The sequence below is a fragment of the Melanerpes formicivorus genome, unplaced genomic scaffold, assembly GCF_026170545.1.
Source record: "Melanerpes formicivorus ecotype bairdi unplaced genomic scaffold, bMelFor1.0.p_v2 SCAF_685, whole genome shotgun sequence".
Lineage (NCBI taxonomy): Eukaryota > Metazoa > Chordata > Aves > Piciformes > Picidae > Melanerpes > Melanerpes formicivorus.
The window spans coordinates 17,658-34,241 of NW_027143037.1; the positions used below are offsets into that span (position 1 = coordinate 17,658).

The 16,584-nt window shown below is 63.2% G+C and overlaps 1 protein-coding gene across 1 annotated transcript in view; it reads left to right on the forward strand.

Moving 5' to 3' along the window:
* The window catches only part of NPEPPS (aminopeptidase puromycin sensitive), a gene marked incomplete at its 5' end in the record, with an annotated part of 34,136 nt that overhangs the window by 14,774 nt on the left and 2,778 nt on the right, over positions 1-16,584 (forward strand). Inside the window, 10 exons of the mRNA XM_068170857.1 lie at positions 2,432-2,541; positions 3,845-3,908; positions 6,226-6,365; positions 8,200-8,334; positions 9,343-9,562; positions 11,112-11,254; positions 12,088-12,144; positions 12,568-12,675; positions 13,687-13,842; positions 13,963-14,010. Of these exons, the coding sequence (XP_068026958.1) occupies positions 2,432-2,541; positions 3,845-3,908; positions 6,226-6,365; positions 8,200-8,334; positions 9,343-9,562; positions 11,112-11,254; positions 12,088-12,144; positions 12,568-12,675; positions 13,687-13,842; positions 13,963-14,010 (1,181 nt within the window). The remainder of the gene's footprint in view (positions 1-2,431; positions 2,542-3,844; positions 3,909-6,225; positions 6,366-8,199; positions 8,335-9,342; positions 9,563-11,111; positions 11,255-12,087; positions 12,145-12,567; positions 12,676-13,686; positions 13,843-13,962; positions 14,011-16,584) is intronic.

Below are 16,584 nucleotides of genomic sequence, written 5' to 3' on the forward strand. Positions count from 1 at the left end.
GCTCCTCAGCACCATGGAATCAATCAACCCCTCCTGCTCTGCTCTTCACCTTCCCTCCCCTCTGCCTTCCACAGAGGTGTTGGGTGTTTTCCTCCCCCCCTCCTCTCTTCTCTCTGACTCTAAAGCTTCAGGAGATCCTCCCTCAGCCTCCTGGGAGGCACTCAGCTGACTTCCCTGCAAAGCTGCACTGAAATTCCACAGCTCAAGGGGAGACTGAGAGTGGAGCTTGGGAAGACATCCTGCAGAGGGGAAGTGTGGAGGCACTGGCACAGGCTGCCCAGGGGAGGCTGTGGCTGCCCCTGCCCTGGAGGTGTTCCAAGGCCAGGCTGGATGAGGCCCTGGGCTGGGGGGAGGGGTCCCTGCCCATGGCACTGGCTGAGCTTTGAGGTCTCTTCCAACCCCAAACTCATTCTGTGAACCTCCCAGCACTTTCTTTAACCCTTTCTTGGGTGCCTCAGGCCCAGATGTGGAAGTGGCTTCCCAGCCTGGGGGCTTGGCTCAGCACCACACAGGAGAGCCTTGGAGCAAAGCTTCTCCTCCTAACCCTGTGGCTCATTTCCTGCCCCTTGTGCTCACAGTGTGCTTTGGGTTTGTGCTGTTTCAGTGGGGGCAGACAAAAGCTTTCCCCCCTCTCTTTCTCTCCCCCAGGAGTGGCTCAGACTCCTTTTGACTCTCTCTTTCCTTGCCCATCAGCTGCTCCAGTTCAACCCAGACTCAACCCAAAGCAGACAGGGCAGCCTGGAGCAGTGCTTGCAGCTCCCCAGCCCTCCTCCTCCATGGGGTGCCTGCCATGCCCAGGCTCCAGGGGGCTCCTCAGCCAGGGAAGTCCTGCCCTGTGCTCTGCCCTGTGCTCCAGCCTCCTCTCAGGGAGCAGTGAGGTCTCCCCTCAGCCTCCTCTTGCCCACACCAAACCCCCCCAGCTCCCTCAGCTGCTCCTCCCCAGCCCTGCTCTCCAGGCTGGGATGAGCCCAGCCACGTGTGGGGCCTCTGGCTGCTGCTGCTGAGCCCTGCTGGAAGTCAGAGCTGAGCTCAAGGGGCAGAGAGCCACCCCTGGGACCAGGACCCAAAGCCCAGGGATGAGTTTTGGTCCCAGCTTTGCCCTTCCCAAGAGCAGAGCAGAAAACCTCCAGAGGGAGCCTGCAGCAGACCCTCAGAGGATCACTTCTGAGACAGAACCAAAGCAGCTTCTGGGTAGGGAAAGGCCTTTAGGACCTTCCCCTCACAGCCACTGCCTGGCTCCACCGAGGCTGTGGCTCAGCCATGGCCCTCAGCCATGCCTCACACCCCCAGGGACCTCCAAGCAGCTCCCTGGGCAGCCTGGGCCAGGCCCTGAGAAGCCTTTCAGTGCAGAGGATTCTTCTCATGTCCAACCTGAACCTGCCCTGGGGCAGCCTGAGGCCATTCCTCCTGTCCTGTCCCTTCTTCCTTGGGAGAAAGGCCCAAGCCCAGCCTGGCTCCAGCCTCCTCTCAGGGAGCAGTGAGCTCTCCCCTCAGCCTCCTCTTCCCCCCAGCTCCCTCAGCTGCTCCTCCCCAGCCCTGCTCTCCCTCCTTGCCCTTCCCTGGTCCTGCTCCAGCCTCTCAATGCCCTCCCTGGAGTGAGGCCAAATCTAAGCTGGAAGTTGAGGGCAAGATTGAGCTCAAGCAGAGGGAAATCTCATCACCTCTTCAGGCTTCCCCTCCCTCCTTGGAGTGACTGCAAAGCTCTCCTTGGCCACAGCACCCCCAGGCAGGGCTGCAGGCTGGGGGCAGAGTGGCTGAGAGCAGGCAGGCAGGGAGGGAGCTGGGGGTGCTGGTGGAGAGCAGCTGAACAGGAGGCAGCAGTGTGCCCAGGGGGCCAAGAAGGCCAAGGGCAGCCTGGCCTGCAGCAGGAGCAGGGAGCTCATCCTGCCCTGTGCTCAGCACTGCTGAGGCCACTCCTGGAGTCCTGTGTCCAGCTCTGGGCTCCTCAGGTCAGGAAAGAGGTTGAGCTGCTGGAAGGTGTCCAGAGAAGGGCAACAGAGCTGGGGAGGGGTCTGGGGCACAGCCCTGGGAGGAGAGGCTGAGGGAGCTGGGGTTGCTTAGCCTGGAGAGGAGGAGGCTCAGGGGAGACCTCATTGCTCTCTGCAACTCCCTGCAGGGAGGGTGGAGCCAGGTGGGGGTTGGGCTCTTCTCCCAGGCACCCAGAACAAGAGGACACAGTCTCAAGCTGTGCCAGGGGAGGTTCAGGCTGGAGGTGAGGAGAAAGTTCTTCCCTGAGAGAGGAATTGGCCTTGGGATGTGCTGCCCAGGGAGGTGGTGGAGTCCCCATCCCTGGGGGTGCTCAGGAAGAGCCTGGCTGAGGCCCTTGGAGCCATGGTGGAGCTGCCAGGAGGTGCTGGGTGCCAGGAGGTTGAACTTGCTGAGCTCTGAGCTCTTTTCCAAGCTGGTTGGTTCTGTGCCTCACCTTCTGCAGAGGACCTCTGGGACAGCCTGGAAAAAGCCAGTGGGAAACCTATTGCTGCTGTGATGAACACATGGACCAAACAGATGGGCTTCCCACTCATCTATGTGGAGGCTGAGCAGGTAAGAGCAGCTGGGGTGGGCAGGAGGGTTTGGGGGGGGTTTGCTTTGGTGCAGCTCCTCCCCCCCAAACCTCTGCCCTGAGCTCAACCCAAGGGTTTGGGAGGAATTCCCCCCCTCAGAGTTGCAGTTTGTATCCAAACTGAAGCCCCAACAGCTCTGCTCTCCCCAGCAGGAGGAGGCCCCAGAGCTGCTGGAGGGGAGGCCTGAGGCTCCCTCAGCTGCCCCTCTCCAGACCCTTCCCCACCTTCCTTGCCCTTCTCTGGCCCTGCTCCAGCTCCTCAGGGTCCTGAACATGGAGGAGGGAAGATTTGGTCTCCCCCTCACCTCCTTCTCCCTGCAGTTGCCTCACCCACTGCAAAGCCCTCCCTGGCCCCTGCTGGGGCTGGGGGATGCTCTGGCCCAGGGGGTTCTGCTCCTTTGCTCTGCTCTGCTGAGACCTCCCCTCCACTCCTGCCTCCAGCTCTGCTCTCCCCAGCAGGAGAGGGACACAGAGCTGCCAGAGGAGGCCACAGGGAGGAGCCCAGGGCTGGGGCAGCTCTGCTGGGAGCTCAGGCTGAGGGAGCTGGGGCTGGGCAGCCTGCAGGGGAGAAGGCTCCAGGGGGAGCTCAGAGCTGCTGAAGGGATCCTGCAGGAAGGCTGCAGAGAGACTTCTGCTGAGGGGGTCTGAGACAGCCCCAGGGGGAAGGGTTTGGAGCTGAGGCAGGGCAGGGGCAGAGGGGAGCTGAGGCAGGGCAGGGGCAGAGGGGAGCTGAGGCAGGGCAGGGTCAGAGTGGAGCTGAGGCAGAAGTTGCTCAGTGTGAGGCTGCTGAGGCTCTGGCCCAGGCTGCCCAGGGAGGCTGTGGCTGCCTCCTGCCTGGGGGTGCTCAGGGCCAGGCTGGATGAGGCCTGGTTGAAAAGGGAGGTTGCAGCAGCTGATCCCTGAGGTCCCTCCCACCCTGAGCCCCTCTCTGGCTGCTCAGGGCAGGAGGTGCTGCTGTGCAGTGCCAGCTCTGTGCCTGAAGGCAGGGGAGGTGCAGCTGGCTGGGGGAAGCCAGGCTGGGAGGTGTGGAGAGGAGGGCTGGGAGCAGATGTGGAGTGATGTGAAGCTCTTCCACAGGCTGCCTCCATCCTCTGCCTGCAGTTTGCTGCCAGGCCTCCTTTGCTCTCTGTGTGCTGGGGCAGGGACTGTCTGTGCTGGGGCAGGGACTGTCTGCCCTGGCACAGGGGCAGAGTGAGCTCCAGCAGCTGAGCTCAGCTCTTCTCATCAGCCCTGTCTCTCTCTCTCTCTCTTTCTCTCTCTCTCAATCTTTTTCTTTCTCCTCAGCAAGAAGATGACAAAGTGTTGAAATTAGTCCAGAAGAAGTTCTGTGCCAGTGGACCATATGCTGGTGAGTGCTGGGAGCAGGGCTTGGGCTGGCTGCTGCTTCCCATGCCCTCTGGAAGGGGTCAGGCAGCTGCTCTGCAGGTGCTCAGCTGGGGCTCAGCTCCTCCAGGGCTTGCCAGAGCTGCAGAAAACACTGAGGCTGAGCTCTCCCAGCTGTGCTTCCCAGCTCCTGCAGGCCCAGAGGGCAGCCTTGCCCTGCAGGCAGAGAGGGCAGCCTTGCCCTGCAGGCCCAGAGGGCAGCATTGCCCTGCAGGCAGAGAGGGCAGCATTCCCCTGCAGGCAGAGAGGGCAGCACTCCCCTGCAGGCACAGAGGGCAGCACTGCCCTGCAGGCAGAGAGGGCAGCATTGCCCTGCAGGCAGAGAGGGCAGCATTGCCCTGCAGACACAGAGGGCAGCATTCCCCTGCAGGCCCAGAGGGCAGCATTGCCCTGCAGGCACAGAGGGCAGCATTGCCCTGCAGGCAGAGAGGGCAGCCTTGCCCTGCAGGCACAGAGGGCAGCCTTGCCCTGCAGGCCCAGAGGGCAGCATTGCCCTGCAGGCAGAGAGGGCAGCATTGCCCTGCAGGCAGAGAGGGCAGCATTGCCCTGCAGGCACAGAGGGCAGCATTCCCCTGCAGGCACAGAGGGCAGCATTCCCCTGCAGGCAGAGAGGGCAGCATTGCCCTGCAGGCAGAGAGGGCAGCATTCCCCTGCAGGCCCAGAGGGCAGCATTGCCCTGCAGGCAGAGAGGGCAGCATTCCCCTGCAGGCCCAGAGGGCAGCATTGCCCTGCAGGCCCAGAGGGCAGCATTGCCCTGCAGGCAGAGAGGGCAGCACTCCCCTGCAGGCCCAGAGGGCAGCATTGCCCTGCAGGCCCAGAGGGCAGCATTGCCCTGCAGGCCCAGAGGGCAGCATTGCCCTGCAGGCCCAGAGGGCAGCATTGCCCTGCAGGCACAGAGGGCAGCATTGCCCTGCAGGCACAGAGGGCAGCATTGCCCTGCAGGCAGAGAGGGCAGCATTCCCCTGCAGGCACAGAGGGCAGCATTGCCCTGCAGGCACAGAGGGCAGCCTTGCCCTGCAGGCAGAGAGGGCAGCCTTGCCCTGCAGGCCCAGAGGGCAGCATTGCCCTGCAGGCCCAGAGGGCAGCATTGCCCTGCAGGCCCAGAGGGCAGCATTGCCCTGCAGGCCCAGAGGGCAGCATTGCCCTGCAGGCACAGAGGGCAGCATTGCCCTGCAGGCACAGAGGGCAGCATTCCCCTGCAGGCCTGGGCTCAGCTTGCATTCTCAGATGCTTCTCATCTGAGTTTTCCTTCCCTGATGGCTCCTGAGGGGGCTGAGGCACTGGCACAGGCTGCCCAGGGGGGGCTGTGGCTGTTCCCTCCCTGGAGGTGTTCCAGGCCAGGCTGGGTGAGGCCTGGAGCAGCCTGGGGCTGGGGGGAGGGGTCCCTGGGCATGGCAGGGGGTTGGCACTGGCTGAGCTCTGAGCTCCCTTCCAACCCACCCCAGTCTGTGACCCTGTGCCCAGTTTGAGGCTGGAGCTGCCCTCTCAGTTGCTCTGCAAGCTGCTGGTGGCACTGAGACAAAATCCTCCTGTGGAAGCCAGCTCTGTGCTGAGGGCCAGAGTCCTCTCCTCTTGGGGGCAGGTTCCTCTCCTCCTCCTGGGGGCAGGTTCCCCTCCTCCTCCTGGGGGCAGATTCTCCTCCTCTTGGGGGCAGATTCCTCTCCTCCTGGGGGCAGATTCCTCTCCTCCTCCTGGGGGCAGATCCCCTCCTCCTCCTGGGAGCAGGATCCCCTCCTCCTCCTGGGGGCAGGATCCCCTCCTCCTCCTGGGGGCAGATTCCTCTCCTCCTCCTGGGGGCAGGATCCCCTCCTCCTGGGGGCAGATTCCTCTCCTCCTCCTGGGGGCAGGATCCCCTCCTCCTGGGGGCAGGTTCCCCTCCTCCTGGGGGCAGATTCCTCTCCTCCTGGGGGCAGGTTCCCCTCCTCCTCCTGGGGGCAGGTTCCCCTCCTCCTGGGGGCAGATTCCCCTCCTCTTGGGGGCAGGATCCCCTCCTCCTGGGGCCAAGTTCCCCTCCGCCTGGGGGCAGATTCCTCTCCTCCTGGGGGCAGGTTCCCCTCCTGGGGGCAGGATCCCCTCCTCTTCCATGCTGACAGGCAGAGCTTCTTGGCTCTTGTCCCCAGGATCCCTGATGTGGATCTTTGTCTCACTCCTCAGCTGCAGTCCCCTGGGCTTGAGCCTGCCCTGCTCTGCCTCTTGCTTGCCCAGCAGGCAGAGCTGCCCAGGGCTCTCCCTCTGGGCTGTGGGGGGTTTGTTGTTCTTGGGCTGTGTTTCTCCTTTTCCAGGGGAGGACTTCCCCATGTGGATGGTGCCCATCAGCATTTGCACAAGTGATGACCCTACCTGTGCCAAAATGCAGATCCTGATGGACAAGCCAGAGCTCACCTTGGTTTTGAAAGACATCAAACCAGAGCAGTGGGTGAAGGTGAGCCTGGGGATGCCTTGGAGTGGGCACTGCAGGTGATCCTCTGCAGCTCCTTTCCCTCTCCCTCTGCAGCTCCTTTCCCCTCTCCCTCTGCAGCTCCTTTCCCTCTCCCTCTGCAGCTCCTTTCCCCTCTCCCTCTGCAGCTCCTTTCCCTCTCCCTCTGCAGCTCCTTTCCCCTCTCCCTCTGCAGCTCCTTTCCCTCTCCTTCTGCAGCTCCTTTCCCCTTTCCTTCTGCAGCTCCTTTCCCCTCTCCCTCTGCAGCTCCTTTCCCTCTCCCTCTGCAGCTCCTTTCCCTCTCCCTCTGCAGCTCCTTTCCCCTCTCCCTCTGCAGCTCCTTTCCCTCTCCCTCTGCAGCTCCTTTCCCCTCTCCCTCTGCAGCTCCTTTCCCTCTCCCTCTGCAGCTCCTTTCCCTCTCCCTCTGCAGCTCCTTTCCCTCTCCCTCTGCAGCTCCTTTCCCTCTCCCTCTGCAGCTCCTTTCCCCCTACCTCTGCAGCTCCTTTCCCTCTCCCTCTGCAGCTCCTTTCCCCCTACCTCTGCAGCTCCTTTCCCCTCTCCTTCTGCAGCTCCTTTCCCCTCTCCCTCTGCAGCTCCTTTCCCCTCTCCTTCTGCAGCTCCTTTCCCCTCTCCCTCTGCAGCTCCTTTCCCTCTCCCTCTGCAGCTCCTTTGCCCTCTCCCTCTGCAGCTCCTTTCCTTCTCCCTCTGCAGCTCCTTTCCTTCTCCCTCTGCAGCTCCTTTCCCTCTCCCTCTCCTTGAAGAGGGCTACAGGAGGAGGGACAAAGGCATGGAGTGAGGGGGGGATGGGAGGGGGATGGCTTCCAGCTGGGAGAGGAGGTTTGGATTGGGTGTGAGGAGCAAGTTCTGCACCTCAGAGCAGCCTTCCAGTAGCTGAAGGAGGCTGGGGGTGCTCAGCCTGGAGAGGAGAAGGCTCCAGGCAGACCTCAGACCAAATCTCCCAGCTGCAAGAAGGCTGCAGAGGGACTGGCCCCAAAGGCCTGCAGGGCCAGGCCCAGGGGCAGTGGTTTGAGATGAGAGCAGAGCAGGTTGAGGTTGGATGTGAGGAAGAAGTTCTGCCCCAGGAGGCTGCTGGAGCACTGCAGCAGGCTGCCCAGGGAGGGGCTTGGGGGGGTCCCACCCCTGGAAGTATTCAGGGTGAGGCTGAAGAGGGCTCTGAGCAGCCTGAACTAGTGGGGGATGTCCCTGCTGAGTGCAGGGGGGGTGGGCTGGGGGGGCTTTGGGGGGTCCCTTCCAACCCAGAGCACTCTGGGGCTCCAACTGGGGCCTTGCAGAGCTGCTCTGGGCCTCAAGCTTTGTGCTGGTTAAAGCAGAGCTGCTGGGGTTGGGGTTGCTCTCCTGCTGAGTGCAGGGGGGTTGGACTGGGGGAGCTTTGGGGGTCCCTTCCAACCCAGAGCACTCTGGGGCTCTGAGATGGATTTGAGATTCAGCCATTAGGAAGAAATTGTTGCCAGGGAGTGGGGGGGGGGGGAGAGCCTGGCACAGGCTGCTCAGGGAGGCTGGGGAGGCTCCAAGTGTTCAAGGCCAGGCTGGGTGAGGCCTTGAGCAGCCTGGGGCTGGTGGGAGGGGTCCCTGCCCATGGCAGGGGGCTTGGGACTGGCTGAGCTTTGAGGTCTCTTTCCAACTCAGGCCATCCTGAGGTCCTTTTGTCCCCTCCCTCCCTTGCAAGCATTCCTTCTGGAGGGGCCTCTGAGTGCAGCCCCTGAGCTGCCAAGGTTTCAGAGGACCTTGGTGGTCCAGGAGGGGAAAAGAAAAGGGGCAGAACATTTCCTCCTGTGTTGCTTCCCTCTGAGCTTGTTGTCCTCTCCTGCTCCTCTTGCAGCTCAACCTTGGGACAGTTGGCTTTTACCGTACCCAGTACAGCCCTGAGATGCTGGAGAGCTTGATCCCAGCCATCAAGGACCTCTCCCTGCCCCCTGTGGACAGGCTTGGCCTGCAGAATGATCTTTTCTCTCTGGTAAGCAGCCTGGAGCCTGCCTGGGCTGCAGCAAGGCCTTTGCCACCACCCCCAGCGAGCTCCTGGCCATGCTGGCAGCCCCTGGCTGGGACAGCAGCTCTGAGCTGGGTGAGGAACTGAGCCCAGAGGGTGGTGGGGAATGGTGCCACAGCCAGCTGGCAGCCAGTGGTGCCCCCCAGGCAGCAGTGCTGGGCCCCAGCCTGGTCAATAGCTTCACTGATGATCTGGAGGAGGGGGGGGAGGGAGGCCAGCAGCAGTGAGTTTGCAGAGGACACCCAGCTGGGGGCAGGAGTGGAGCTGCTGGAGGGTAGCAGAGCTCTGCAGAGGGACCTGGGCAGAGGGGCAGAGCCCAAGGGCAGGAGACTGAAACACATCCAAGTGCCAGGGGCTGCACTTTGGCCACAGCAACCCCAGGCTGGGGGCAGAGGGGCTGAGAGCAGCCAGGCAGAGGGGGAGCTGGGGGCCAGCAGCTGAACAGAAGGCTTTTGCTGAGGGGGTCTAGAGCCAGGCCAAGGGGGAATGGTTTAGAGCTCTGAGGCAGGGCAGGGGCAGAGTGGAGCTGAGGAGGAAGCTGTTGAGTGGGAGGCTGCTGAGGCTCTGCCCCAGGCTGCCCAGGGAGGCTGTGGAGGTGCTCAAGGCCAGGCTGGATGAGGCCTTGAGCAGCCTGGGCTGGTGTGAGCTGTCCCTGCCCATGGTGGGGAGCTTGGGGGAGATGAGCTCTGAGGTCAGGCTGCCCAGGGAGGCTGTGGGTGCTCAAGGCCAGGCTGGATGAGGCCTTGAGCAGCTTGGGCTAGCTGAGAACTGTCCCTGCCCATGGTGGGGAGCTTGGGGGAGATGATCTCTGAGGTCCCTTCCAACCTGAGCCATTCATGGGCAGGGGGGGGCTGGGTCCTGGGCTGGGCTGGATGCTCCCAGGGGTCTCTTGCAGGCTCTGGCTGCTTCCTGAGCTTCTCTGCTTGATTCCTGTGGGAAAGTAAGACCCCTCTTGTGTCCTTCCCCCTCTGCCAGGCCCGAGCTGGGATCATCAGCACTGTGGAGGTCCTCAAAGTGATGGAAGCTTTTGTCAATGAGCCCAACTACACCGTGTGGAGTGACCTCAGCTGTAACCTGGGCATTCTCTCAACCCTCTTGTCCCACACAGACTTCTATGAGGAGATCCAGGTGTTCGTGAGAGATGTCTTCTCACCCATAGGGGAGAGGCTGGGCTGGGACCCCAAGCCTGGAGAGGGTAGGAAAGCTTCTACCTGCTGTGGAAGTCCAGCAGGAGGTGGTGGAGGAGGAGGAGGAGGAGGTGGGGGTGGGGGAAAGACTCAGGGCTGAGTGGAGCCAGCAGGATGTGGGGGAAAGGACACAAAGAGAGAGGTTGTGGAGTCTCCTGCTCTGCAGGCAGCCCCAAGCCAGCTGGGTGGCTCCCAGTGGGGCCTCTGCCCTAGGGGGGTCCTGCTCTGGCAGGAGGGGCTGCACTGCATGGTCTCCCTTCCAGCCCCTAACATGCTGGGGCTCTGTGGAACAGGAGCCTGAAGTAGGACACAGAAGATGCTGGAGAGGGTCCAGAGGAGGCCATGAAGAGAATCAGATGGCTGGGACCAACCTCTCTGCAGCAGCAGGCTGGGGGAGGGCTGGGGCTGTGCAGCCTGGAGAGGAGAAGGCTCCAGGGAGACCTCCCAGGACCTGAAGGGGCTCCAGGAGAGCTGGGGAGGGAGTTTGGCCGAGGGCTGGGAGGGACAGGATGAGGAGGAATGGTTTGAAGCTGAGGGAGAGCAGGGTCAGACTGGAGCTGAGGAAGAAGTTCTGGCACAGGCTGCCCAGGGGGGGCTGTGGCTGTCCCCTCCCTGGAGGTGCTCAGGACCAGGCTGGAGGAGGCCCTGAGCAGCCTGGGGCTGGGGGGAGGGGTCCCTGCCCATGGCAGGGGGGTTGGAACTGGCTGATCTTGAAGCTCCCTTGCAGTCCAACCCACTCTGTGGAACTCCTTGGCCCAGAAGGAGGGAGAGCCATGGAGCTGGGTGGTTCCTTGTCCTGGGGAGTCCTGCTGTGGCTGCAGATGCTTCCTGTTTCTGCCTTGGCTCAGGCTGCCTCCTGTGTTTGGGCTGGAATCAGCTTCTGCCCCTCCTGCCTTCCAAAACATTCAGCTTGTGCTCAAGCTGGCACCAAGGAGAGCTGGAGGAGGCTCAGTCCTGTAGCTGGAGTGGTGAGGCCACACCTCGAGCCCTGGGTTCAGTTCTGAGCCCCTCACTCCAGGAAGGGCAGGGAGGAGCTGGAGCAGGTCCAGGGTCTGGAGGACCTCTGAGGAGCAGCTGAGGGAGCTGGGGGAGCTCAGCCTGGAGAAGAGGAGACTCAGGGGAGACCTCCTGGCTCTCTACAGCTCCCTGACAGGAGGCTGGAGCCAGGTGGGGGCTGGGCTCTTCTCCAGGGAGCCAGTGAGAGGCAATGGCCTCAGGTTGCCCCAGGGCAGGTTGAGGTTGGCCACGAGGAGCAATTTCTTCCCCTTGAGGGTTGTGCAGGCCTGGCCCAGGCTGCCCAGGGCAGGTCTCCATCCCTAGAGAGCCTGAAGAGCTGTGGTGGGGTGGCACTGAGGGCCTCAGGGCTGCCCTGGGCAGAGCTGGGTTGCCCTTGCTGACCTCCAAGGCCTCTCCTGAGCCGAAGCCTTCGCCGCTGACCCTCGAGCAGCGCGGGGGGGACTCGGCTCCTGCCCCAGCCCCTCCGGGTGGCAGACCTCTTCCTTTCACTGCTGGATTGTGGCTCTAAGTAGTTGCCTTGTCTCCTGCTCCCTCCTTTAGGTCATCTAGATGCCCTCCTGAGGGGCCTGGTCTTGGGCAAACTAGGCAAAGCTGGGCACAAGGCGACGCTAGAGGAAGCCAGGCGCCGGTTCAAGGACCACGTGGAAGGGAAGCACATCCTGTCAGCAGACCTGAGGAGTCCTGTAGGTTACTGCAGCTTCTGCTCCCCCCAAACCTTCCCCCTTTCTCCCTTCCCACCACTGGCAAGCAGTCCTCCACGTGGGAAACCCAGCTGGTTGGACAGGAGGCAGCAGGAGCTCGGACACAGTGCAGCAGTGGCCCTGGGGAGCGTGGTGGAAACAGCTTCAGCCTCCCCTTGTGGCCAGGCCTTGGTCCTGCCTGAGCTCAGCTGTGCCCACACTGCCTGCCCCAGCCTGCTCTGGGTCGTTGGGACTGGGCTTTGGAAGGCTGTTCCTGGGCAGTGCTGAAGCTGAGCTGACTTCTCCTTGCTGGCCATCCCTCACCAGCCTTTGCCCTCCAGGTTTCATCCTGGCAGGGCTCACAGGAGAGCTCTGCCCAGCTCAGCTTGGCCCTGCAGGGCACAGAGGCTCAGTGGGGTTGGTCTGGGTGGAGTCTGTGAGGTGCTTTATAAGCTAGGGTGGCAGGGAGCAGGGTGTGGAATCTCCTCTGGAGACTTCCAAGGCCCTCCTGGCTGTGTCCCTGTGTGAGCTGCTGCAGCTGGCCCTGCTCTGGCAGGGGAGGGTTGGGCTGGGTGAGCTTCAGAGGCTCCCTTCCCACCCCTGTGTGGTACAAAGGGTTCTTGTTCTGCCCTCCTGCTGTGGTTGGAATGACCAAAGTGAGCCTGAGGGGGCAGAGGGGTTGATGCACCTTTAGAGCCCAGGCTGAGAAGGTGGAAGGGCTCAGTGGCACCTTCCAGACCTCTGCACTCATCTCAACCCCAGCCCCAGGAGCTGGGGGCTGCCTCTCCAGAGGGCTGGTGTGTTGAAGGCCCTGCTTTGTTTCTGCTCTCCCTTAGGTCTATGTGACCATCCTGAAGCATGGAGACAGCTCCACTTTAGACACCATGCTGAAGGTGAGGCCCTGCTCTCTCCTCACCCCATGCCAGGGGAAGATTCCACCCCCAGTCTCCTCTGAGAGGGACTTCTCCTGCAGCCAGCCTCCATCCCCCCTGCTGCAGGTGGTGCTGGGGCTCCATCCTGCTGGCCCTCAGTGGTGAGCAGTCTGAAATTGCCACCTAGTGGAGTGTTGCCACCTCACTGGTGGGGGGAGGATTGTTTTGCATGGCTTGGAGGCCAAGGTCCTGCTTGACCTTCCCTGCAGGCTCCTGAGGAGGTCTGGGGGCTGCAGGGTGATTTCCCCCCACCCTCCAGGCTGCATTTGTCACATGTTGGGCTGGGGGACTGAGCCAAGCACAAGCAGCTCTGGGGAGAGGCAGAGCAGTGCTGGGGGAGGAGGTGGTGGTGGGTGCCAGGTGCTGACCTTGCTCCCTTGGCAGCTCCACAAGCAGGCAGACATGCAGGAGGAGAAGAACAGGATCGAGAGAGTCCTCGGTGCCATCTCCCAGCCAGAACTGATCCAAAAGGTTCTCAGCTTTGCACTTTCAGTAAGTCCTTGGGGCAGCTGCTGCCAGCATTCCAGCACTCCTCACCCTGGGAGCTGCACCAGCAGGCTGCTCCTGGGGCCTGGAAGGCTCAGTGGGATCCTGGGGGGGGTCAGCAGGCTGGGGAAGGATTCTCCTTCCCATCTGCCCTGCCCTGCTGAGGCCACAGCTGGAGGGCTCTGGGGCCAGCTCTGGGCTCCCCCAGTTCAAGAGAGACAGAGAAGTGCTGGGGGGAGTCCAGCAGAAGTGCTGAGGGGCCTGGAGCAGCTCTGTGAGGAGCAAAGGCTGAGAGCCTGGAGCAGAGCAGCCCCAGAGGGGAGCTGAGCAATGCTCAGGGAGAGCTAAAGTCTGGGGGGTGGCAAGAGGCTGGGGGCAGACCCTGCTCAGTGCTGCCCAGGGGCAGGGCAAGGGGCACAGAGTGGAGCCTGGGGGGCAAGAGGCTGGGGGCAGACCCTGCTCAGTGGTGCCCAGGGGCAGGGCAAGGGGCACAGGGTGGAGCCTGGGGTGCAAGAGGCTGGGGGCAGACCCTGCTAAGTGCTGCCCAGGGGCAGGGCAAGAGGCACAAAGTGGAGCCCAGGAGGCTCCATCTGAGCAGGAGGAGAAAGCTGTTTGGTGTGAGGCTGCTGGAGGCCTGGAGCAGGCTGCCCAGAGAGGTTGTGCAGAGCTCCCAACCCCCCCTGGGCACTGTGCTGCTGGGCAGGGGGGGGTGCCCTGCTGGGGGGCAGGGGGGGTTGGACTGGGTGATCTCCAGAGGTTCCCTTCCAGCCCATCCCTGCTGGGATGAATGAATGATTCTCCCTCCCTGGAGGTGTTCAAGGCCAGGCTGGACGAGGCCTTGAGCAACCTGTGCTGGTGGGAGGTGTCCCTGGGTGGCAGGGGGGGGTTGGCACTGGAGGATCTTGAAGCTCCCTCCCAACCTGAGCCACTCTGCCTGGTGCAGCAAGGCAGCCAGGCCAGGCTGGGGCTTTGCAGGGGTCCCTCAGCACTGCTGTCTCTTTCCTCCCCCCTCCCCAGGAAGAGGTACGTCCCCAGGACACTGTGTCTGTGATCGGTGGAGTGGCTGGAGGCAGCAAGCAGGGCAGGAAGGCTGCTTGGAAATTCGTGAGGGACAACTGGGAGGAACTTTACAACAGATACCAAGGAGGGTTCTTGATATCCAGACTAATAAAGGTAGGTGAGGAGAGGCCAGCTGCCAGCCATGGCCCTTCTGCCCCCTCTCCCCCCTCTCCCAGTGCCCAGTGCTGAGCCTTGCTTCATGTGGGTTTCTTTCTCTTCTCTTCTCCCTCTCAGCTAACAGTGGATGGGTTTGCAAATGATAAAATGGCTGCAGAAGTGAAGGTAAGGCCCTGGGAGGTCAGGAGCATGGAGTGCTGGGGGGTGGGAAGGGAACCTTTGGAGCTCACCCAGTCCAACCCTACCCTGCCCCCCCAGCAGGGCACCCCCAGCAGCTTGCCCAGCAGCAGCACAGTGCCCAGGGGGGGTTGGGAGCTCTCCACAGCCTCTCTGGGCAGCCTGCTCCAGGCCTCCAGCAGCCTCACCCCAAACAACTTTCTCCTCCTGGGCTCCACTCTGTGCCCCTTGGCCTGTGCCTGGGCAGCACTGAGCAGAGCCTGGCCCCAGCCTCTTGCCCCCCCCCCCAGCCTTTAGCTCCTTGCTGAGCATTGCTCAGCTCCCCTCTGGGGCTGCTCCTCTCCAGGCTCTCAGCCTTTGCTCCTCACAGAGCTGCTCCAGGTCCTTCCTCCCCCTCACAGCCCCCACTGGGCTCTCTCCAGCAGCTCTCTGCCTCTCTTGAGCTGGGGGAGCCCCAAACTGCCCCCAGCCCTCCAGCTGTGGCCTCAGGAGGGCAAAGCAGCAGGGGAGGAGAAGCTCCCTCGGCCTCTCTCCCTCCTCACCATTTCCTTGGGGCCACAGAAGCACTTCAGAAACATCAACCCCAAGCAGGTGTGGAGAGAGCCCAGCATGAGGAGGACCCCAGAGGCAGTCTCCCAGTCTCAGCCCTTGAAATCCATGCATCACTCCCTCAGAGTGGTGCATGATGGCTCAGCACAGAGCAGGCACTGCTCTCAACCACCTCGGGGCATTGCTGGACTCTCTCCAGCAGCTCTCTGCCTCTCTTGATCTGGGGGAGCCTGGCACCTTCACCTTGGCACCCACCCTCCAGGTATTGATAGGCATTGATTAGATCCCCTCTCAGCAGCGGAGCTTCTTCAGCTCCTGGCCTGGAGATCAATAGTGTTGGTTCTGGAGGGAGAAATGTGAGACCTGGGCAGCGCTCTGGAGTGCTGCTGGCTGCTCAGAGGTCATGGTGCAGCTTGGGGGGAAACCTGATAGCCAGAGAAATGCTTCTGCAGAGTGGCCTTCAGCTCCCCTCAGTCTCTCCTTCCACTCGGCCAGAAATACCCTCCCGGGGCTCTGCCTTGGTGGTGCTCTCCCTGGCAGCAGAGGGCAAGGCAGGAGGGGAGGCAGCTTCTGGGCGGCTTTTGGATGGGTCCTGGCTCTGCTGTAGCAGAGAAGTGGAGGAGGTTTTGCTCTGGGAGACTCAGCCAGCAGCCCTGCAAGCTTCTCAGCGCTGCTGGGACGAGGAGGTGGCAGCAGGAGCTGTGGTCAGGCAAGGAGCAGGAGTCCCCAGAGCACTGCTGGAGAGCTTAAAGAGGTGACAGTGATGGTTGGGATGATGCTCATGGGGAGTTTGGGTTGGAAAAGACCTCCAGCATCACCCAGTCCAACCATCCACCCAGCACCACCATGGCCACTAAGCCATGGCCCCAGGTGCCATGTCCACACTGTCCTGAGCAGCTCCCGGGCTGGGGACTCCACCACCTCCCTGGGCAGCCTGTGCCAGAGGCTCAGCAGCCTCCCACTGAGGAACTTCTGCCTCAGCTCCCCTCTGCCCCTGCCCTGCCTCAGCTCCCCTCTGCCCCTGCCCTGCCTCAGCTCCCCTCTGCCCCTGCCCTGCCTCAGCTCCCCTCTGCCCCTGCCCTGCCTCAGCTCCCCTCTGCCCCTGCCCTGCCTCAGCTCCCCTCTGCCCCTGCCCTGCCTCAGCTCCAAACCCTTCTCCCTGGGCCTGGCTCTGACGCGGGGCTGCCAGTGCCGATGTGGGGCTGCTGGTTGCGATGCCGGGCTGCCGGTTTGGATGCAGGGCTGCCAGTTCTGATGCGGTGCTGCCACTGGGGATGCAGGGCTGCTGGTTCCGACACGGGGCTGCCGGTGCCGACGCGGGGCTGCCGGTTCTGATGCTGGGCTTCCAACGCGGGGCTGCTGGCTGTGGCGCGGGGCTGCCGGTTTGGATGCAGGGCTACCAGTTCCGACGCGGGGCTGCCGGTTCCGACGCGGGGCTGCCGGTTCCGACGCGGGGCTGCCGGTTGTGACGCGGGGCTGCCGGTTGTGACGCGGGGCTGCCGGTGCCGACGCGGGGCTGCCGGTGCCGACGTGGGGCTGCCGGTTCTGATGCGGGGCTGCCGCTGGTGATGCAGGGCTGCCAGTTGTGGTGCGGGGCTGCTGGTGCCAATGTGGGGCTGCCGGTTCTGATGCGGGGCTGCCGGTGCCAACACGGGGCTGCCGGTTCCAACGCCGGGCTGCTGGTTCCGATGCCAGACTTCCAACGCGGGGCTGCCGGTGCCGACGCGGGGCTGCCGGCTCGGATGCAGGGCTGCCGGTTGTGACGCGGGGCTGCCGGTGCTGACACCGGGCTGCCGGTTCTGATGCGGGGCTGCCGGTGCCGACGCGGGGCTGCCGGTGCTGACACGAGGCTGCCGGTTCTGATGCTGGGCTTCCAACGCGGGGCTGCCGGTGCCGATGTGGGGCTGCCGGTTGTGGCGCGGGGCTGCCGGTGCCGACGCGGGGCTGCCGGTTCTGATGCGGGGCTGCCGGTTCTGATGCGGGGCTGCCGGTGCCGACGCGGGGCTGCCGGTT